General features: G+C 44.6%; 1 protein-coding gene across 1 annotated transcript in view; it reads right to left on the bottom strand.

Annotated features, from left to right (window-relative positions):
* Nucleotides 1-21,579, bottom strand: part of LOC141961092 (ral guanine nucleotide dissociation stimulator-like 1) — a 43,582-nt gene extending 22,003 nt beyond the window's left edge. Inside the window, exons 1-7 of the mRNA XM_074907642.1 lie at nt 21,553-21,579; nt 20,447-20,557; nt 13,305-13,510; nt 11,250-11,327; nt 3,834-4,018; nt 1,264-1,388; nt 363-578 (exon numbers count right to left, since the gene is read on the bottom strand). Of these exons, the coding sequence (XP_074763743.1) occupies nt 363-578; nt 1,264-1,388; nt 3,834-4,018; nt 11,250-11,327; nt 13,305-13,510; nt 20,447-20,557; nt 21,553-21,579 (948 nt within the window). The remainder of the gene's footprint in view (nt 1-362; nt 579-1,263; nt 1,389-3,833; nt 4,019-11,249; nt 11,328-13,304; nt 13,511-20,446; nt 20,558-21,552) is intronic.
* Between the last annotated feature and the right edge of the window lie 1,248 nt (nt 21,580-22,827).

Raw genomic sequence — 22,827 nt, 5'->3', positions numbered from 1 at the left:
CTGATACGAGCAGCATTTAGTTCCAGGGAAGTGAACTGGTTGAATTTATACCCATCTTCCCATAAACGTTGCATCATCAAGTATGTGGCACTCCCCATCTGCAAGACACAGTACCTGCCTCACCCATTAATTAGCACTCCCCAACCAAAGAGACAAGCACCAACCCCACTTCCATGGTGGGGAAGCAACTGAGGAAGGGCAACACTTCATCTACTGTTACAAAGAAAGGCAGTCAAAAATAGAAAGCATTAGAGCTAAGATGGCCTGGGACCAACGCATCCAACACCTTCCTCCCCTTCCAACTCCCCCACTCCAAGGCACCCACACGAGAAACATTAAACAGTCTAGAATAAATGCCTTACATGTGCAATATGAATCCATTTCTCAATGATCTTGGCTCTTTGCTGTGATTTGAGCTCCTTGTCCTTCAGGATAGTGCTGACCACACATTTGGTAACGACATTGAACTGTGAGATGGTAGCCCTGATGGTCAGCGCCAGGTGCTTATATTCTTTCTTATTCCGTCGAGACCAGATGCATCCCAAACAGTGGTAGGGCACAACCTTCTTGAAGAGTTCCTAGAGTGAAGCAGAGGTGTCTACGTCAGCAGGGTTCTCCTAAATCTCTACTATCCACAAGAAGAAATGCCTGTTTACATGGATCTAAATCTAATATGGCATTAAAAGGTAAATATTTGTTTTCCGTTAGTTTGAAATACACGCTTTGGCAGTATGTACACTTTATTTTTTTTATACATAAAGTGTATATACTTTAATATATATATCTATTGTATATTTGGCAGAAATAGACACTTTATAGGCTTGATGCCCTGAAAGAACTGACAGCTAAACACTCCTGGGAAAACCAAGGGGAAATTCTTTTATATCATGATATTTTGAAGGAGATTGATACAGACAAATCAAATCAGAGCACTGCATTTAAGAGTACCGATACATCTTTAGTATACGTCATAAAAATGTGCTATTTCTCAGGTGTACAAATACTGAGCTTTGCAGAAAAGGCTACACAGTATACATTCACGCTTATTTTAATTTAAAAAAAAAATAATCTTTGGAATGACTGAAGGAAAAAAAGCCCAATGAATGAAGCCAGTTTGGATAACCAAGCAGAGCTGTGTTCTGTGTCCCAACAACAGACCTTTTCTGGAACACTATACTTACATTGACATATCTTTACAAAAAATTTTTAGAAGCCCCACACTATTTACCCCAGCATTTCAAGTAGTACATATACTCTACATACTGCATCCATGTATGTCAACTGTTCTGCCACAAGGTCTGCCTGGAAAAAAGAGAATTCTTCAGGCCTGCTGATGTCCATTTCCTCTTCATCACGTAGGTTACAGAGGGAAGCAACACGGAACCCATCTGTCCAGGATGGAAAACACGACTTGGTAAATTTATACAGCAAACAGTGAATCAAAGCAGATGTTTGTTTATTTTAAACCACCACTCTATATATTATAGCAGAACACACAAAGGGTCCTGCCTGACCTAATAGCCCCGCTGTGCTGCATATTTTGGTGAGAAAGATGATGACCAGAAAATTAAATTGGCAAAGAAAAGGTGGAAGGAAAAGAGAACTGAGCTGTTCAGGGTCTCTTAGCAGAGAAGTGACTTAACCCATTCACTAAACATTCTTCTGAAAGAAGAATGCCCCAACAAAAATTTCTTATTAACATTGCAGAATTTTGTTAATCTACCTTTTAGTATTAATGCGTCTTATAATCTGAAAAACCAAAAATTAACCAAACTGAAAAGGAACAAGACTGCAGTCATATCCCCAAAATACTGCATTAGGAGTGCTCTTATATCCAGATTTCAGCTCCCATGTGGGGAACTAAAAGGAGAGATCAGATTTCTTGGCACCATTTGTGCTTACATAAACTACATTGAAGAGAGTTTATTCCAGCATCCCTCACCTTCCCTCTCTGGGATTTCTGCCCAGAAAAGGGAGAACAGTGAGCACCTACAGCATTCAGCTGAATGCTGCTTCTAAATCTGCCCTGGGCAGCAATGAAGAGGTGAGAGAGGAGAGTTGTCCTCATCAAGGGACCAGATCCAGTGCAGAAGGGAAAGGATTTCACAGATGTTCCCATGTCACCTTTTGGCTCCCACAGGTTGAGAACAAAGCCACATTAAAACACAAAGAAATATGCCCTTGTTTCCCATGGTAGAGGAGGAAGTCAAACAGAAAATCTCTGAAAAGAAATCCTCTTCCTAATCCCTTTTACTGTAAGGTGACAGTAACTCCATGAGAAGGGAGGGAAAAAAAATGGACTTGTTGAAGACTAACACTGAAAGTGCTGAGTTTACTACTAGTGAGATTTCATTAACAAAAACAACCAGTGCATTTCAGAGTGTGTTGTGCAATACTTCATAACCAGTTAAAGCAGAACAGATATTAAAGCGACAAAAGCAGACTGCGATATTTTATCATTGTTTTTCAAAATACTTCAGTTTTCCTTTCTTTGTTCATTAGCAAAACCTAATCATCAGTGTAAATTGCTACAGTTCTGATGTAACAAATTATTAACTAGAGGCTCTATCCAGACTTCCATCCGCACATTCCAACTGCACAATTTATTGACAGAGCTAAACGCAATAAAGGGAGACCTCTGTTCCAGCATTATTTTTCCGTGACTGTTTTGTAACACTGCGCATAATTAAATGGATTTCTACCAAACTGTTACAAGAGTTACACCTTCTTCTCCCTCTTTTTGGCTGTGTAACTCCTCATTTTCCCTTCCGCCTTGAAATTCAGTGAAAATCCTCATCGCAAAGTTGCAACCCTACTCAAAATCTCCCAGTGCCTTTAAAATCAGGTCCTCGAGTGCAACGCAAGAATTTTCCTTTTCTTTTTTCATGCCTTTTTTTTCTCTTTTCTCCTTCACCTTCATAAATGTGTAACCAGTCTTTTCCCTGCTGTCCAAGAAGCTGGAATTCTCTCGTACTCAAGTATCTCATCATCTTCAAATCGCTGATCCGTTTAGGTCCCCCTCAAAGCCCAGCTGCCCTCTTGACTTCACTGACAGCAACCACGTGCCCCTTTTGAATTTGCAGTCTCTGACTCACCTTGATTTGCATTGCTCAAGCAGCAAGAATTGAGGCCAGAAATGGCTTTTTTCTACGTATCTGATACTGCAGTCTAATCTACCGGCATGGCTGATGGCAGCACTGAACGGAGGTCTGATTACGCAAATCAAACTGTAGGATTAGGACCCAAATTTGTAAATTCATAGCACAATATGAATGCTTTGGGACAATAATTATCAGCAAGCCTTGATGCCAGACCACACATTAAGAGTTCTGAAAGAAATCTCAGAAATAAACAAAGATGGAGCTCTGATAAAGTAAGCGACAAGTCTAAAACTCTTCTAACCCCACAGCTCTGTATTTTTCTTTCTGCTGGTTTGGGCTTTTCTCGGTGCATGTGTGTTGAAATGAAAAAAACAGCTAGAGACCTGCTGTGTGTTTTAATTCCATGACACGGGAAGGGCGCTGACAATTAACGACTTAGTTGCTGCAGTAATCTCAAAGTTTTGGCTAAATATTAGACAAGTGCTGGATTTCCCAATCCCAATCCCCACAATAAACAGGCATAGGCACCTACACTATAGGACTATTTCATCCCGCACAGAGCCTGCAGCCTCACAGAGATTTTTTTTTAAAGAAAGAAACAAGAAAAAAGTCCCTGGTGAGCCTCACAATATAATCAATTAGCCTACGAGTTAGTGAAGTGTACTCCACACAAACCCCTGTGTCACCACACAGTCCGGGAGAACAGGAAGGCAGAAGGGAAAGGTAACTTACCGTCCTTTTCCACTTCTTGGTTCTGGAACTTCTCCAAGAGGTTCTGCGCCCTCCTCTCCAGGTCAGAGCCAGGGATATTCTTCTTCAAGTAATCCAACAGCTTCATCAAACATGGGTAGTCAGGCGGCTCTCTGAAATCCTCAGTACACTGATCAAGCCAGGCTCCTAAGATTGATGCTACTTCACTAAGAGCAAATACACAAGAACACACTGGTTGTAAACAGCATGTATTGATGCAACCGCAGGTATCTGTGTCTAATACAACAATAAAAACACAGGCATTCATACCCCACATGAAGGCAGTATGAAGACTTTTTTGAGCAAAGAATTTAATTTTTATACATGGAATCTTATTAAGATATCACTCAGATTTTGCCAGGGACCTCAGTGAAGTTGCTCCTGATTTGCCCTCCCCCAAGTGGATCTGATTATAGTCCCCAAATGAAAACGAATAAAGAATCAAATCCACTTAAGCTATATTGAGACTCTTCTATTAAATTCAGGACATCAAATATTGATAGAATAGAACAGATTATTTCAGTTGGAAGGGACCTACAACGATCATCTAAGTCCGACTGCCTGACCACTTCAGGGCTGACCAAAAGTTACGGCACGTTGTTAAGGGCATTGTCCAAATGCCTCTCAAACACTGACGGCCTTGGGGCATTGACCACCTCTCTGGGAAGCCTGTTCCAGGGTTTGACCACTCTCTCAGTAAAGAAATGCTTCCTAATGCCCAGCCTGAACCTCCCCTGGCACAGCCCTGAACCATTCCCATGCGTCCTGTCCCTGGATCCCAGGGAGAAGAGCTCAGCACCTCCCTCTCCACGTCCCCTCCTCAGGAAGCTGCAGAGAGCCATGAGGTCGCCCCTCAGCCTCCTTTTCTCCAAACCAGACAAGCCCAAGGTCCTCAGCCGCTCCTCACAGGACATGCCTCCAGCCCTGACACCACCTTGGTTGCCCTCCTCTGGACGCATTCAGGGTAGCAGCTTCCCCCGTGGAAGCGCTAAATCAAACGCTTCCTTTGCTGCCCTTCCTCCCATCAGTTGCTGCTGCCAAGTCTAGGGACCAAGCTGAAGCTGCATTGTCCTCCAACCCATACTACTCACGATCTGCTGTCTTAGGAGAAAGACTGAAGGAAACCTTGGCTTCTGTGAAAAAGCCGTCTAAGCCTGAACCTAACCCCCATGAACATACACAGTGAGATTGCCTCATCTGTGAAGATAACACCCTAACCGTGACATGTGCAGCACGGGCAGTGCCCCGTATCGAGCTTGAAGCGCCAAGACAGCTGAACCCAGAAGACAGACTGGCCTTGCTAATCTCAGGATGAAATGCGTTTAACAAAAAAATGTATCAGCAGAACCTTGAGTTTACCCTTAGCTCAAAGACAGGGAGGCTTTGTCAAATTACACCATGCAAAAAGGTTATGCTCGGTTATGCTGGAAGAGGAACGCTTAAGGAGTTAGAGGAGCACTGGATCTTGTTCAGGAAAGTTATCGCACGCCTTCTTAGACACATGTAGCTAAAAAGACACCAACTGCAGAGAACTGCCCATGGACAAGCCTAACACAGACTGAGAGGGATGAGGGGAAACCAGAGCTGATGCGGTTTCCACCCTGCCTGAAACAGAGGGAAGTGATCTGTTTATCTCCTTTTCCTGGTTTATGTAGGTTTTAACCCACACCCACCTATTGGGACTGGTACATAGATACTCCACAAATGGATGCTTATGGGAAATTCTTTAAATCCTGTCTTTGCAGGGACTTCCCATCATTTCAACTTGATTTTGTAACAAGACGTAAAATTTATGCTATGGTTTTCCAGAGATAACTCACAATGTTGTTGACAAATTTCAACTGAGTGTGAAAAAAACTAAACAAAGTCTGCCAAAATAATCTAATTACTTCAAGTTTTAAGAAAATTCAAGCCTGGATAAAAAAAGTAACTATCAACTTTTCTTTTTTTCTGCTGCATTTTCTGTGAGATCTGTGGTTCGTCACAGCAACGTGCCGGTAGCTCACCATGTCTATATTGGTGCACTACGACCACAGGCCACAGCACATATTACAGGCAGGGAAGACACAGGCAGCATATCAAAAAACGATGTCAAGAGAATTTTGTTCGCATGAGCTGACAGAGGGATTAGGGAAAAGGACTTTTGTGTGCAGTCACATAACATGACCCACTATCCACAGCCACTGCCTCATAATCACCTACTGTGACAGAGTAGGACATAACGTGAAAGGGAAAAGAGTCCCTTGTTCCAGAGTAAAAGGCAAAAGAAACCTCTAACTTTCCTGAGAAAATGAAGTCCTGAAGATTTCCCCCTTGACAAGGAAGCCATCCCTGTATTTCAAACCTCTTCCAGCCAGTAGTCACATAAATGGTGCTAGGAGGATAAGCAAACCCCTTTTTCACCCCTTTAACTGCACTTCAAGACAGCTTTGCTCTTTTTCTTGCAAATTCGGATGACTTCAGAATTTAAATCTCACTCTAAAAGCAACACTGTAAATCACAGGGGCACCAGTGGCAAAGAAACACGCATACACACGCTGCCTGAAACAACCCCAGCTTCGGTCTGCAGACACTGCTGTTATGCACAATGAAATCAGTCACAAGCCATAACCATTTACCACCAGAGGTAAAGCAGGGGAAACAAACACTCCTCCTTTGTTTAATCAACTAACTCTTGGCCTAGATGTGTTCGTCTCATGTTGAATTCTGAGACAATTTCCCTGACAGAAAGATCTCTGCGTTATAGGGCTGGATATCTTACCAGACCGTTGATATGTGGCCTTTACACAAGCCTCTTGAAGCAAGCAAACAGTGCTCTGAAATTTCAAAGGAAGCAACATCTATGCTGCCCACAGCCTCCCCCAGTACCGAATCCTGACTGGGGCTTCCTGTGCAAAATAACAGTGAAGAAACACACTTACGTCCCCAGGACTGGTTTGGATTCAGAGGAATCCTGGCTTACATCCTCTTCACAGCCTGAGGGCTCTGGGTTTCCGCACCTGAAAAAATGAGACGGGTGTTTAGAGGAACTCCGACTGAATAAAAGCAAAATCCTAAATAGCATAATTCATATACAAGTCTCATCAACAACTAAAAAGCTCAAATACGGAATCTAACATTTGGGCAAAACTAAGGAGCTTGAAGATTATGTCACTTAGGAGGAAAAAAGTCCTCAAGAGACAGACAGTTTCTTCCAACCGAATTTGTTCACTTACAGGAAGCAGCCTGCACACAGGAGGAATCAACCAAAACATTTTCCTTGCTCACAGCTCCAAGACCCTTTCTGCCTGTTGGCACTCCATCCTTTCCCAGAGCAATATTCCAGGGCGCAATGAGGCTGCAACACAACCACTTTCTCCAACGCAGCTTCTCTTTCTCTAGTAGTTGCCATTTCTTCCTACTCCAAGAGTGATTTCCCACAAAGTTTGAGGTGACAAGTGCCCACCCGTGCCAAAACTACTGACACAGTTGTCACGAGTGGGAAGGGCCCACGGCACTCTGAAAATTACCACTGGGAAAGAGGAAACCATGGGCACGACTCCAAAAGTGCAAAGCAAAATCTCTCACCTACACAGGCAGCGCACGTGCCTCGAAGGCAGGATTATGCCCTTCATTTTCAACGGCAGTGCCCCCTGTTTCAGACATACAGCTCCGTAACGGAGTTCATGGCTCCTTACAGCCAGCTTTCATGAGTGAAAGCGGACAATTACGCACAGTCCAGAATAAGGCAAGCTGATTTTACGCATTCTGTGCCCAACTAAGGGTAACAGGCACCTGAAATTAATCTGAACAGTCAGAGGAGAGTAAGTGCATCTTTAAGTGCTTGTGCTACAACATCCTCGTAACATCAGATAGAGAACACGTAGCGGGCTGCCAGTTTGTGTCCAGCAGGTTCATGTCAGAACTCTTAACAAAGTCATCCAAAATGTTTCAAAGGACAAAAGGAAGAGGTGGAAGTATCAGTCTAAGGCTTCACACGCAAGAATCCCAGGTCTGTACAGATAGCGTTTGCAATTCAAAGAAAAATTCCATTCAATTCAACTCACTATTTATTTATTCCAACTTTCTCTGTTAAAAATGTGTCTTTTATAAAAGTCAGTAAAATAAATCATACACAAAATATTACTGGCTAAAAGGGACAATCTATATGCACACAGCTATTGGCTCCTCTGATAAATCTGTGCCTCTTTGGCAATTTACAGGCTTAGGAAGCAAGACACTCTCACGACACACTGTCACTTGGCAAGTCAGCTCCTCTTTAAAGTTACTAGCACCCCCACAAACTTGCTGTCCTTTCGTATTTTATTCTTCAAAGATACGAAGAATTACCCATTCAGAAGAATGAATTCCTCAACAGTTTTACATTCTTGGATACATGCACTGTCGATTTGTATTGCTCCCCGTGCTCTATGTCAGAATTAGTACAGACTGAGAGGTAAAGCTCACAGTAGTAAATCTAACTGTACGGCCTGCTCCCCAGGGTGGCTGCTCTTTCCTCGTCTGACTTCTTACCTGGCTGCAAAGTTACTGCACTTGAGCAACCACAGCTATTATCACAATCACAGCAGGACTGGCACTTAGGCATTTCAACATCGCTATTAATTGAGCCACATAACGTCCCTACAAAGCAAGTAGGATCATACCCCTTTCCTGACACAAAAGAAAAGCACAGATGGCTTATCCGTGCCTTGTTCCTTACCTACCTAAGCCGGAGAGCCAAAATTAAAAGCTAGGAGTTCTTACGCTACTCCTCTGTTCTGATTACTATAGGCCAGAACAACTGATTCTGTACATCACGGAGTCATAAGTGCTGCTGCGGGCACGAGGGGTGGTGACTTACAGGTATTGCTGTCAGGGAAAGCGGGGGAAGATGTTCAGGAAAGAAGAAACCGTCTTCTAGAGAAGCAGATCTCATGAGCTCCACTGCCATCAGAAAAACAGCTGAGATGACCAAGTGACAACAGCCCTGGTTTGCAGCAGGTCCTATCCACTTCACCAAACGCTTAGGGCCGCGCTCTGTAGTGAGCTGTGAGAGCTTAGCCCTCCAATGGCCGTATTTTTCACATCTACAGAAACCTTCCCTGATACCTGTTCCAATAACCCCACTTCACAAAACCCTCGTGCAATAACGGTATCCCACACTCCCACTGATATTCCATGAAGGGCCATGCTCTCAGTAAAAACCTCTGACCACAAGCATCCAGTCAGACACACTGATCTGTCAGCTCAAAGAACATCTGTACTCTGTGCTCCCGACAACCAGGCACTTGGCTTTTAAAGTTCAAATCCTCAAAAAGACAGATACAGTGGCTCAGGTCTATCCTGTTAATAGCTGCAAAATGGACAAGCATACCAGGAGGACCTCTCCTTCCTCAAGTTACGAGATCACGAGAGGAGTTCAAATATGAACACAGATTTCACATGTAGACAATGAGCTCCCACAAGGCTCTCAAACGAGGCTGTGCCACAAGCGCACTCAAGCCCTGGCACGGGACTTGCAGGTCTATTCTGAGATACATAAACACACTGAGTGTTCTCCATCTCATAATCAAGCTCCTTTGGGTCCATGACACGGCAGTTGGGGGACTAATCCCAACCTGATTTACCCTGGTGAAACTATTCTCCTCATCCCCAGTACAAATGCTTCATCTGTTTTGCAGGAAGGGTACTGCTGTAGCTCATATTCTGTGCCTGGACTGACTGGGAAAGGGGAAAGTCAAATGGTTTGCCCAAAGCTGGAAGAGACCCTGGAGCTCATTTTCGATGGCAGTGTGGGAACCTGCTGGCTGCCTACTACTGCCTCTACCCATTACAGAACACTGCCTTCTTGGTGCTTGTAATGAATTTTTAACTACCAGCTGTTCTTTGATGAGTTCTCATGGCAAAATGGGAGGAAAAGACTGATAGCTCTCTGTCACAGCAGCCAGGAAAAAAATCAGAGAATTGAGCTCCCATGTTGAGTCTCATGGGGCAAGAGGAACAGCCCAAATCAGTAGAGCTTCTAGCTTGCTGTCCTTGCTAAGTGCTAAAAAAAAAAAAATAAACTAACAACCGATAACATGTGTTTCTAACTAAAGCCTCGGAGAGTCCTGTGTCATTTACAGACATTAATTAAGCTCTACATCTCTTCTTGTCAGAGACAGCTACTGAAATGCTCACAGCCAAGGAGCTTTTACCAATTTATCTCTGGTGGTTAAGCAAAACAGTTGCTGCATGAGTGACGGAAGGCAAAGCGACCTCACTGTCCAACCAATCCATTCAGACAACGGAGGACAGGAAGGTGTTCAGTATGTTAACGACACATTTCTGGACTGGGGATGTTTGAACCCTTTTAAGCCAGACTCAAAACCCCCCTAATCCCAACACACAAGCCATCAGAAAAGCATGGAGGTAAGCAGTGGGAAGACCACGCTCGGTATTGTAGAACAGAACTGAATCGACAGTCTGCCTGAATCTCAGGAATTAAAACAGTGCAGCGTATTTCTCAGTCTTGATTGGACTGTGTGACATGTGGACATGACAGAAGAGTTCCACATTTTTCTTCCACCTCAAAACAAAAGGAAGCTAAAGGCTTCTTCTTCAGTTACGCCTTGAGAAGTCAGTGCACTGATAAAAAAAACTAAGGTCTTCTTAACTGGTGGAAGCTGAGACATTCATAGAAAAACAATCCTCAGTAACGCTGACAAGAATAGAGCATCTTCATACTGTAATCAAATATAACGTTGCAGCTACTCTTCACTGCCACAATGCATGCAAACCACAGATCACACCGCTGTCAAAGAACAAATGCTGAAGACCTAAGGCACATTTTACACTCGACGTCTACAGATAAAATCCACGTTCATATGGTGCTAGGAGGATAAGCAAACCCCTTTTTCACCCCTTTAACTGCACTTCAAGACAGCTTTGCTCTTTTTCTTGCAAATTTGCATGACTTCAGAATTTAAATCTCACTCTAAAAGCAACACTGTAAATCACAGGGGCACCAGTGGCAAAGAAACACGCATACACACGCTGCCTGAAACAACCCCAGCTTCGGTCTGCAGACACTGCTGTTATGCACAATGAAATCAGTCACAAGCCATAACCATTTACCACCAGAGGTAAAGCAGGGGAAACAAACACTCCTCCTTTGTTTAATCAACTAACTCTTGGCCTAGATGTGTTCGTCTCATGTTGAATTCTGAGACAATTTCCCTGACAGAAAGATCTCTGCGTTATAGGGCTGGATATCTTACCAGACCGTTGATATGTGGCCTTTACACAAGCCTCTTGAAGCAAGCCAACAGTGCTCTGAAATTTCAAAGGAAGCAACATCTATGCTGCCCACAGCCTCCCCCAGTACCGAATCCTGACTGGGGCTTCCTGTGCAAAATAACAGTGAAGAAACACACTTACGTCCCCAGGACTGGTTTGGATTCAGAGGAATCCTGGCTTACATCCTCTTCACAGCCTGAGGGCTCTGGGTTTCCGCACCTGAAAAAATGAGACGGGTGTTTAGAGGAACTCCGACTGAATAAAAGCAAAATCCTAAATAGCATAATTCATATACAAGTCTCATCAACAACTAAAAAGCTCAAATACGGAATCTAACATTTGGGCAAAACTAAGGAGCTTGAAGATTATGTCACTTAGGAGGAAAAAAGTCCTCAAGAGACAGACAGTTTCTTCCAACCGAATTTGTTCACTTACAGGAAGCAGCCTGCACACAGGAGGAATCAACCAAAACATTTTCCTTGCTCACAGCTCCAAGACCCTTTCTGCCTGTTGGCACTCCATCCTTTCCCAGAGCAATATTCCAGGGCGCAATGAGGCTGCAACACAACCACTTTCTCCAACGCAGCTTCTCTTTCTCTAGTAGTTGCCATTTCTTCCTACTCCAAGAGTGATTTCCCACAAAGTTTTCGAGGTGACAAGTGCCCACTCGTGCCAAAACTACTGACACAGTTGTCACGAGTGGGAAGGGCCCACGGCACTCTGAAAATTACCACTGGGAAAGAGGAAACCATGGGCACGACTCCAAAAGTGCAAAGCAAAATCTCTCACCTACACAGGCAGCGCACGTGCCTCGAAGGCAGGATTATGCCCTTCATTTTCAACGGCAGTGCCCCCTGTTTCAGACATACAGCTCCGTAACGGAGTTCATGGCTCCTTACAGCCAGCTTTCATGACTGAAAGCGGACAATTACGCACAGTCCAGAATAAGGCAAGCTGATTTTACGCATTCTGTGCCCAACTAAGGGTAACAGGCACCTGAAATTAATCTGAACAGTCAGAGGAGAGTAAGTGCATCTTTAAGTGCTTGTGCTACAACATCCTCGTAACATCAGATAGAGAACACGTAGCGGGCTGCCAGTTTGTGTCCAGCAGGTTCATGTCAGAACTCTTAACAAAGTCACCCAAAATGTTTCAAAGGACAAAAGGAAGAGGTGGAAGTATCAGTCTAAGGCTTCACACGCAAGAATCCCAGGTCTGTACAGATAGCATTTGCAATTCAAAGAAAAATTCCATTCAATTCAACTCACTATTTATTTATTCCAACTTTCTCTGTTAAAAATGTGTCTTTTATAAAAGTCAGTAAAATAAATCATACACAAAATATTACTGGCTAAAAGGGACAATCTATATGCACACAGCTATTGGCTCCTCTGATAAATCTGTGCCTCTTTGGCAATTTACAGGCTTAGGAAGCAAGACACTCTCACGACACACTGTCACTTGGCAAGTCAGCTCCTCTTTAAAGTAAATATAATCTACACAAACTTGATTGGGAAAATGCAATAAATATTCTCCTCCCAAAAGAAGATCACCTCCGATCTAATCATGTCCCATTTAGAATTCAGTGTGAGAAAACTAATCTTGTGGGTTCTAAGCATTTGTACAGATACAGCAGATGTGATTTAACAGTCTTACCCTAAGCTATTCTTAGAACATCATCCAGTTCTTCTGCTGTCTGCAAATACTTATGACTGCATGTTCACGTCAAGTACTAGAAGGGGACAGTGAATTCTTTCTTATGTTTGTACAATCCCTGTCTCAAATCAGCAGCCCCCAAACAGGAGAGTGTAGGTCCAAAAATATCAGTATCCAGAAAAACATACTAATCTATTCTAGGTATGACTTTGCAGCCCATGCATTCTTTTTTTTTTTTTGAGGGGTGGGTAGAGGGAAGCTGTACTAATTTTCTTGCGTTGGTCCTAGTTTGGATCCTTAGCAGTCAGACACGGCACACTTTTGCTGCCTGATGACTACGCTTTAATGACAGCTGGGATGTGGGCAGCACGCATTTACACATTTTATCTTTATGCTGAAATTCTGAATTTTGCAGGACTCTTGACATCTGTCCATCGGGTTATTAAGTCCATGTCCTCTAAAAGTAATGGAAGAAATTGCTGAGCACATCCCCCTATCATGTAAATGATGGCTCAGTTCCCATTGTATACTGGCTCTTACCTCTCAAGAATTTCCAGTACTTCCTTAGTAGAAGCAAAGGCACGGTATGTAGACAGAAATATACTGGTGTAGGTGAAATCACTGTCTCCAAAAGCTGTCAGAAGATTCTTCACAAGTCTGTCCAGAGTCCCAGCTTTTATTGTCCGGATTTTGCATGTTTCGTACTGGCTGACAGTACGTTCTGGAGGGAACTCGTCCCCTCCAGCCTACAAAGTTGAAACAAAACAATCACAAAAATCAGACAGAAGCCAGATCCCTGACACAGCTTTCACAATGAAACAAAGATTAAATTCCATCCTCCACATCAATACTCCATCTTTAGTTACTACGTGATTTTGTCACTTTTGGCTAAATGAACACCAAATGCCGTATCAAATAGCAGAGGTTTTCAGTAAGTTTATCTTGAAGATAACTTCTACGCTCCACACAATCTTTTACAGTCCAACTGCTATTAAGTTAGCTTATGATCCCAACATATATTATCATCTAAAAGAAAATCCATCACACCACAAATAATATTATTACTGGGAGGAACAATAGTGGTAACTCAGTGCCCCATTAACTTCTGAATAAACATGAAAACTGACCACAACTTTGGCATCAGCACTTGTGATTCCCTTTCTGAAAATACCAACTTTGGGTTGCCACACAGAACCCAAGGTCATGAACACATCTGGATGTGAAACATTTCATGATACTTTTGCAAGGAGGGTGCCAACATCATCTTGCAAACTTACCATTAGAACATTTCCATTTTCTCTTACAGTTTTCATTTGGCACAAGATTTGTCAACAAATTTAGGGTTTGGTGTTGGGGGGAGGGGCTTAGACAGCATTTGGTTTTCATGCTTACAGACTGGTTTAAGTCTGAAATAACTAGAAACATTCCCTTCAATTCTGCCATTATTTAGAGGATGGTTCAGAAAATTATTTTTGTGACTACTTTAAATACTGATTTGTTAAGTATGTGGGATAAAAACTTTAAAATGAGATTATAAATAAAATACATCAACAAGAGCAATCAAACAGAAGATTTCCCTCTACCTCTTGAGTTGACTGTCTCTGGGAAGGAATGTTCAGATCACTAACCTAAGAAAGGCCGAGCTACAGAGGCAGCATGGGGAGGTGTACAGTTCTCTTTCTGTTGCTGCTGTTTAATGGGGACCAAACTGACTGATGGACTGCATCCTCAGCTTGAGGAAAACATGCTGTGACACACCTGCTCTTTTACCTCAGTCACAGTTACATGACGTGCATAATCACATATCACCAGCACTAATGGAACTCCAGTAACAAAAAAGTAATTTTCCTTGAGAGAAAGAAATGGCTTGAGCCCATTCGAGTGTCCGCAGCCATGAGTGAAATGAAAAATCCTGTCAAAAATCCCCAGACATCACTATGATTTATGTAAATAAACTATTGGAAGATCATCTGAACGAATGAAATACCTTTTTGAAGTAGTTACTTTTATTCACTTCCACTGAGTTTACAAAGTCAAATCCTAGCTAGGATTAATGGCATTATGCAAAGGAGAAATCAAGCCGTCATGAAATATTTCAAGGGGGGGGAGGGAATCTTAAATCTTTTTAGGTTAGATTAGATATATCAGTAGAAGAATGCTACAGGAAACAAACTTGCACTGGACATGAACACACAACACTCTAGTACTTAGTCTTTGCATCATCAACTCTCCTGCAACCTCAGGATAAAAACTAAGGAGTTCAACCATTTTCATCGCAGCATTATTCCGCTGCAGATTTCCTCCTTACATACTCACCCACAGCATGCCTTCAGCTGGGACTGCTGTGATGGTTCTCTTCGGAATCACAGCCTCCCCTCCTAGTAAGAGCTTCTGCTGTATCATGAGATCACGCAGTAACAGCATATCATTAGGTCACATTTCACAGCCTTACAGTAACGGTTTATAATTTAACAGCTCTTCTGAGTTTGGAATATCGAGTCGGTTATTTGTACAGACTGAGAGGCTCCCCTAAGTAACGAGACAATCCACATTCTGAGTTTCTCCATGGTTCCTTGACGTGTCTCAAATTCATCCTGACCAACCACCACCAGGACTGAATATGAAGTTCATGGACAGCTTGACCAGACGTTTTGCTCCAGAAACTGCCTGCTAAGGTATGAGTTAGAAACAACAAGGCTAACAATATTCCAACATTAACACAACACCTTGGGACTAGACTGAGGACATGAAGACAGCATGTTAATGACTTACAGTCACTACCAACTCTGGCTTGGTATATTGACAAAAGCACAAAGAAAAAAGTTAACCTATTCATAAAATAATTAGGAACGGATCACCCATCCACTTCATATTTACATCACGACCTTCCATTGCTTTTGAATTATTTATAATAGACACCCTTTTTTGTTTTAAACAAGACAGAGGTCTTTAATATTAGTCTAAAGCCCTGCTACTCTGGCACGAGGACATCTCATTTCCCAGCTTAACAAGGTCCAACAAATCTTACTGTTACATTAAAATACAACCTCCTGTATTAAAAAACAAAAACAAAACCCCAAAACCAAACAAATAGACCAGACAGGAAAAGAAAAATCAGGAATAACAGCAGTATCCCACAGTGTTCTGGACTTTCTAACAAGAAGTGGGCCCAGGCACAGATTTTTGGCAGAAAAGTGCCTCTGTGTCTGTAGGAAGGCCTGGAAGAGCCAGGATCATCTTGCACCATCAAGACACAAAGACCTGTCAACAGCCTGTAAAGAGTATAGACGCAGTAGGTAAGCAGAGGCCCTAGGAGACTTGCAGCCACATCTCAACTGCAAAATGGCACCATTTCACCTTGAGTTTAAGCCACTGAAAGAACCCATTCCCAGAGGCCCTTTTCTGTCCACCTGCTGCAGCCAAGTGGGCTGGGAAAGTGGTCCAGCCAAAACAGAGCCCTTTATTTCACCTCCTAGGCTCAGGTTTAACCCGCACAAGTTCACCCCACGGCTGCAGAAACACACAGGCTGATGCAAGGAACACAAGCTTGGGTGCAAGCTGTAAGAATTTCTGGAAGCACTGTGGGTTTACATCTGCTCAAACAGACTGGTAACTTGGGCTTGTGTCATGAACCCATTCATACCTTTTATAAACAGACAAGGCAACACACAGTACTACTGCACCAAACCCCACTGTTACCCCAAACGCAACCCCACAGGGAATGAGTGAAATTACACCAGAATAACTTGAAAAACTTTGTTCCGTGGATCTCATGGCTGATATAAAGGTGTATAATTTGTTATACACCTGACTTAAAGGTATATATAGAATTATATATGGCATCACCATTACAGAAACACTCTAAGAATACTGTTTGTTATTGGTGCTATACATCGCCCGCCTCCATTCAAATTTTCCCTAAGCAAAACTTGCTCAGGAGAAAAAAAACCACTACATTTTCTTGCTGACTTTTCATCGTACAATTAAAATAGACTTTTGACAATAACCACTTATACAATGCAACCACTTTCAAACAGGGAAGAACGCCTGCACCACCGTATTTAACTATTAATTTTCTATCCAGCAGATTGTCCAAACCATGATGTACTGATTTACGGCCATATTCTACTCAGCGTGTGTAAAGGCGTCTCATCCACTAATGTGAATGTGTACCAAACAAGGGCTGAATCTGCTCCCAAGTATGATACACGCACAAATTTCTCTGCTAATTGCAACACTGCAACTTCCCCAAGATATCATACTGGGAGAAAGTTAAAAAAAAAAAAAAACAAAAAACAAACCCCACACCAAAAACCAAAGCAAACCAAAAAAACAACACCAAACCCTGAAAATCTAAACCTGAGTTTGTCAGCAAAACATTAAACTGCTAGAAATCATTTTAAGAGACTTGTAGGGATTGTTCGTGTTTATATTATTTCACATATTAAAGCTGCAGCAGCAGCTCTTCTTCAACAGGTACTTAAAAATATTTTATCATCCCTAATTTTTTTCAGTGATTTCAAGATTCAAGATGGGCAGATTTTCAAACAGTTTAAGCCCACAGCTTTTTTAAATCAGAGCAGTTATCTTCATGAGATCACTGTCTCCTACCCACCTAAATCACACCTTCCCCACACCAAATACAGGCACCGCTGCTGTTCTCCAGCCATACAACAGCATTTCTGACTTGATCGATGAATTAAAACTTCTTGCTGCTTGACTATCATTTCTTACACCAGTTCCTTGGTAGTTTGGGGATGGACACTACCAGATGCCCAGCATGGGCACATTAAGCTCTTGGAAACAAAGCTTGAAGACATGAAAAAGCCCCACGCGCCATCATTACCATCAACCTCTAGGTTGACCTTTGTCATCCTTATAGAAAACAGGTAAAAATTCATTTGGTTTTTTGGGTTATATATAGATTAATTTTAATTCCTATCTCGTTCTCTCTAGGAAGCAGACTTATTCTTTTGTTGTTCTCATACGGCTGACAAAACGTGATCTGTTTGTGTTCACTTCCTTTGTGAGGCTTGACTTCACCAACTCTTAGTTTAACTCTTAGATACAGCTTTCTCTGCTGACAAGAGCTTTTCTCTATTTCTCAAAGTCTAACTCCTAAAAAAAAAAAATAGCATCTTTCTTAGATCATTATTCATGCGCCCTGGTCTGAAAGGTTTTTTCCCTTATTCAAACTAGAAGTCAAGGTAGTGTTTGCAGTTTGGTCTCTCCAACTTCCAAGCTCATACATTCAACTATCTGAACTTCCTACCTTACTTGACTTCACCAAACACATTCCACAGTTTCCAAGTGTGCCACTGTAAAGCTAAGCATCTCACAGACCTACTCTACTTACCTTTCTACAGAACTTAAGGCAAATCGCACTGACACAGCATCACCTCATACTGGATGAAAGAACTGGCCGGCACTAGTATCTACTGCCTTGGTACAATTCTGGCCAGTTGCTGAGAACATTCCTCTAACCAGGTAGCCTTAAACTACCCCCTCACTTGCCTCTTTGCTATTTACATGGTCAATCATTTTCTTCCTGCCTTACTGTCTTACCCCATTCCTTCTTTTCTCTTTCCACTAACGTAAGGCCCATTCTGCTAGCCCCTAGCTGTGGTTCATCTTCAGTGTACGCATCCACTGGCATACAGCACAAACACAACCACCAGGCCAAGCATCTTCAAGAGAAAGGCCTTTTTTCCATCCCTCCTATCTTCAACTGTGTCTGCTCCACAGTCGAGCAGTTTCAGTATTTCAATTCAATCTCGTTCCACACCTGCAGTCCCAGCTCCTCAAATTCTCCAGCCCTTGTTCCTCCTTGCAAAGGAACCCTTGAACAATTCTCATTTCTATCATTTGACAAATGCAGAAGTTTCTTTCCCGTGGTCATCCTCTAATCCTTTCATTTGTCCAGTGGATCCCATCCACATCATACACATTCTCTTGTCCCATTTGCCCTCCACAGTCCCATCCCTCAGCTAATCAAAATCTCTTTCAGTCTCTCGCCTCTTAAACATTCCCCCCATCTCTCCACTTCCTTCTCTACCTGCTGCTTTTTCCTTTCTCTGTCAACTAACTGTTTACTTTTCAGTTTACTATTTACATAAAACCACTGACTGGAGTTCACCTCTTCCGATGCCATTCATACTCTGTCAGCATACTGCTCCTGGCAACAGAAATTCAGGTGTTTAGCAGCTCGTCTACTTTTACAGCCACTGCTCTACTGTTCTTATCTGCTTCTGGCTAAGCTACGATTCAGCTTGTCCTTGGTTCATTTCATGGGTACCTGGCTGTCAGTTCAAGACCAACAAACACCACAGAACTCTAAATTTTTCACCTGTCTTTTCTGCTTTGCTGTCTTTGCTTCATGGACAATAGCACCATCCGGTTCAACACACAGGTGCCAGCCTCCCTACAGGCTGCCTTTACATCCTCGGGAGTAAGCTGAACCTCATACAACCTTCTCTTTCTAGCCACGTCATTCAAATTCCTTGCTACTCCTCTTAAAACTTTTATTCCAGTTACCAATATGCCTTTTTCTCTAGCCTGATCTATTTACAGGAGCTCGTAAATACTTTCTAATATTTTCTCCTGGGAAAAACAGGAGGCAGAGGCGGGAAATCTGCCACTCGAAGGAAGCAGATTTGAAATTATCTGTTCTGACTGGAACTCTATGTACTTCTTGGAAACATAGGAAGGGGAGCTTCTAAGCACTATCTCTATGCAGGACAGAATTTGCTTATCTTTCTTGACTGTGGATTCAGCACCGCTGCATTGCTGTATGTCATGGAACTTCACAAGAACACGATTTGATATAAATCTCAGGGCAGTTTTAAAAGTCTTTAAAATATCAGTCTGGATACTACATCAAACCAAGTTCTTACATCATTGCCTCTGATCCTGAAGAAAATATAGAAACATAACAAAATAATACAAAAGCTAGAGCCAGCTCCTGAAGATCTGGCTCAAACTGCCACAGCTGCACTGATTCCAATGAAGTGAGGACATTTTCTATCAGCTGGGGACTTGGCCTGACAGAGGTGAAGCACTGGGCAGCATGCCAAATTGAGTGCGTGTGCATTTCAGCTCAATCTACTTACCACTAAAGCCTTCATGCTTTAAAATGTACCTTTGACAAACAGTACAGAGCTGTAATTCCTGCAGACATGCAGACAAGTAATTTCTAACCTAGCTGAGAAAGCACTACAAAAATAAGACCCAAACCTATATTCACTTAACTTCTCAGGAAGTTTCCGCTAACTTCCGACAGATCTTCATTAGTCAAAATACTATGACTACTAATTTGGGAGACCTGAGAAAGGTTCCTAGCAGCAGAAACAAGCCATAGCCCAGTCTGAAACAACTGCTAAATGTTCAGCTTCTCAGGCCATAAGCTAAGATCCTTACTCCTGCACTAAGTATCATCCGACCCCGACCCCTCGCCACAACTGGTCAAAGCTTGTCTGCATGACAAGAAAAGAGTCAACACAAGGAGAGAGTTATTTCAGATGACCCAGGCAGTCAACTTCACTGTTTTGGGTTTTTTCAACAGTGAGAGCAGTCAGTGCTAAAAGTTACTATCATTAACGATTCGTGTGGAATTCAGCTCCCTGGAGCAGGCTCCAAAGCCCATGAGCAGCCTTCCAAAACGCCACCGCGCCAGCTTTACTTACGCCTATCCAGTTTGCTCCTTCCTTGGCAGCGTGCTGAACCTGCACTCGTTTCAGGGTGACATGGAAAATGGCTCCCTCTTCCACCTCTTCACCCACATCCTGAATTGCACTCTGCCAGGGAAAGGAGAAAGGGGGAAAAAAAAAAAACAAAACAAAACAAAAAAAAAAAGAGAGAAAGAAAAAGAACATTTTCACTCCTCTGCTAACCGCACTCTACCCCAGGTGCTGTACTGCTTCACGCAGACCTGAGGGCAGAAGATGGGCTGCACAAAGTAAATACAACAATCAAAGCAATACGGGATACTTTCAGATTGAGGATATATTCTGGAGATATTCTTGGCAAACTGTCCTCTCCTGTGGTATCAAGATACCTTGAGTTCCCATTCAACTGTTTTTCCTAGACTAGCACATACTTTAAATAGTTGTATAAAGTCTTTTCTAAGGAAACAGTTTGGGTTTGATTAGCAGTCTTCTCTTCCCTCCCCTCCCCCCCTTTCCAAAGCAATTAATCTCTTTGGCCTTTCATTTATGGAAGGAATTGCACTTTTTAAAACTGCAGAATTACTTAGGCAGGCAGCCTTTAAATGCTTGTTAGCTTCGAAGTTTAAAATACACCAACCTTTTATTTCTTTTGACAGGACGGATCCAAAGAGCCGGTGGTTTGCTTTTCAAAACCTATTATTCCAAGCTACGAAAAACTTTACGGAGTCGAGGCTTTAAAACTCACAAACACTAGAAAGCGGGTTAAAAAAAATAACAATGATAACAGAAAAAGAAGTAGCGCAACGTCCTCCAAACTCGAAGCGAACAGGTGCTGCAATGACTCCTCGTTTCCCAGCTGATTACCCGGACAAAAGCGCAGGCAGAGCCCCCGCGTCCCCGCTTCTCCCGGGGGTGGGGGACTCCCCCCCTCCGGAGCACCCTCCCGGCCCCAGGCGCGGGCTCACGGTTCCTGGGGAAGGCAGCATCGCTCCGAGCGGCGACGAGCAGGGAGGCGGCAGCGCGCTGCGGCTCCGGCGAGGCTGCGGGGAGCGGCGCGCCCGGGCCACCCCGCCGGCACCGGCACCCCGCGGGCAGGGCAAGGGGGGGACGGGACGCCCGGTTACCCTTTTCGCTTTCCACAGCAATTTCATTCTCGGCGCCTTCCCGGGCGCCTCGACGGGGCACGCCGCCGCCGCCGCTCCGCCCTGTCAGCGGCCGCCGCGGGCCGGGCCGGGCCGGGCCGAGCCGTGCGGCCCCTCGGCTCCGCGGCGCGGGAGGCGGGAGGGCGGGCGGCCGCGCCAGGCCCCGCCTCGGCCCGGCCCCGGCCCCGCCGAGGGGCTTCCTGTTTACCGCCGGCCGACAAGTTGCGGCGGACTCAGTCGTGCCTGCCCGGCGCCGCGCCGGGAGCGGCCGCGGGGCTGCCGCTCGCCGGGGCTCCGCCGCCCGGAGCGGGGCGTTCACCCGCCCCCAGCTCCCTGGAAGAGGGACGAGGTGCGGCGCGTCCCGCTCGGCTTCCAGCGGGGACGGGGCCGGCGGGCAGCGCCTCCTTCCCGCCGCCGCCCGGGTGCAGCCGCACCGGCAGCGCCCGGTGCCCCCGGGCGGCCGGGGCAGGTGCCCAGCGCGCAGGGCCGGGCCGGGCCGCCTGGGGGGCTCCCTGCCCGCTCCTGACGGGGTTGGAACTGTTCTAGCACTTAGAAAGGCAAACGGACAGAAGGGGGATTGTAGGGCAAGCTCAAGCTGGACAAGCTTACTTCCCCAAGCTTGAAAGGAAGGAAGTCAGAGGCTGTAGGGAACCCCAGCCCTGCTGCGAGCGGCGGTACTCCAGGTTGTCGCGGCCCTGCCCTGCGCTCGCCCACCGGGCAATTCAGGTGGCTCAGACAGGGGCAGAGCAAGGGCCTTCCTCCTCCTCCTCCTCCTGCCCACCCCAGGCAGGCCGTGCCAGGGCAGGCAGCCCCCACCGTGCTGGCTGGGGGGCAGCAGCGGCCCCCCGCGGCTCTCCGCAACCCTGTGGCCGTCGGCAGAAAACCTCCTCCCCCTGCCAGGGAGAAGCGAGAGCGGGGACAGGGGATGTGCAGATGCGCAGCGGCAGGTAAGAAACCCGTGGTAAACAGCGGAGCCACGAGGAGCAAGGAGCGGAGACGTGGGCTCTGCAGGTCGAGATGCGGAGGGGCACGGGGCAGCGCTCCTGGCTTGCGGAGATAAGGGGATGGGAAACTGGAGGCCTGGGGAGAGTATTCCTACCCCTTCGACCTGTGCAGCTGGCCCTGGGAAACAAACCCCGACGCTCTTCACCTGTCTCGCCGCAAGAGAATGGCTCTTCCTAAGCCAAGGAGAAAAGCTTCTCATACTGAGTCTCTGTAATCAGTAGATTATCATTTTTCCCCCTTACCTCTTTACAT

The sequence above is a fragment of the Athene noctua genome, chromosome 5 (genome assembly GCF_965140245.1).
Source record: "Athene noctua chromosome 5, bAthNoc1.hap1.1, whole genome shotgun sequence".
Lineage (NCBI taxonomy): Eukaryota > Metazoa > Chordata > Aves > Strigiformes > Strigidae > Athene > Athene noctua.
This window is presented reverse-complemented; position numbering and strand designations above follow the sequence as displayed.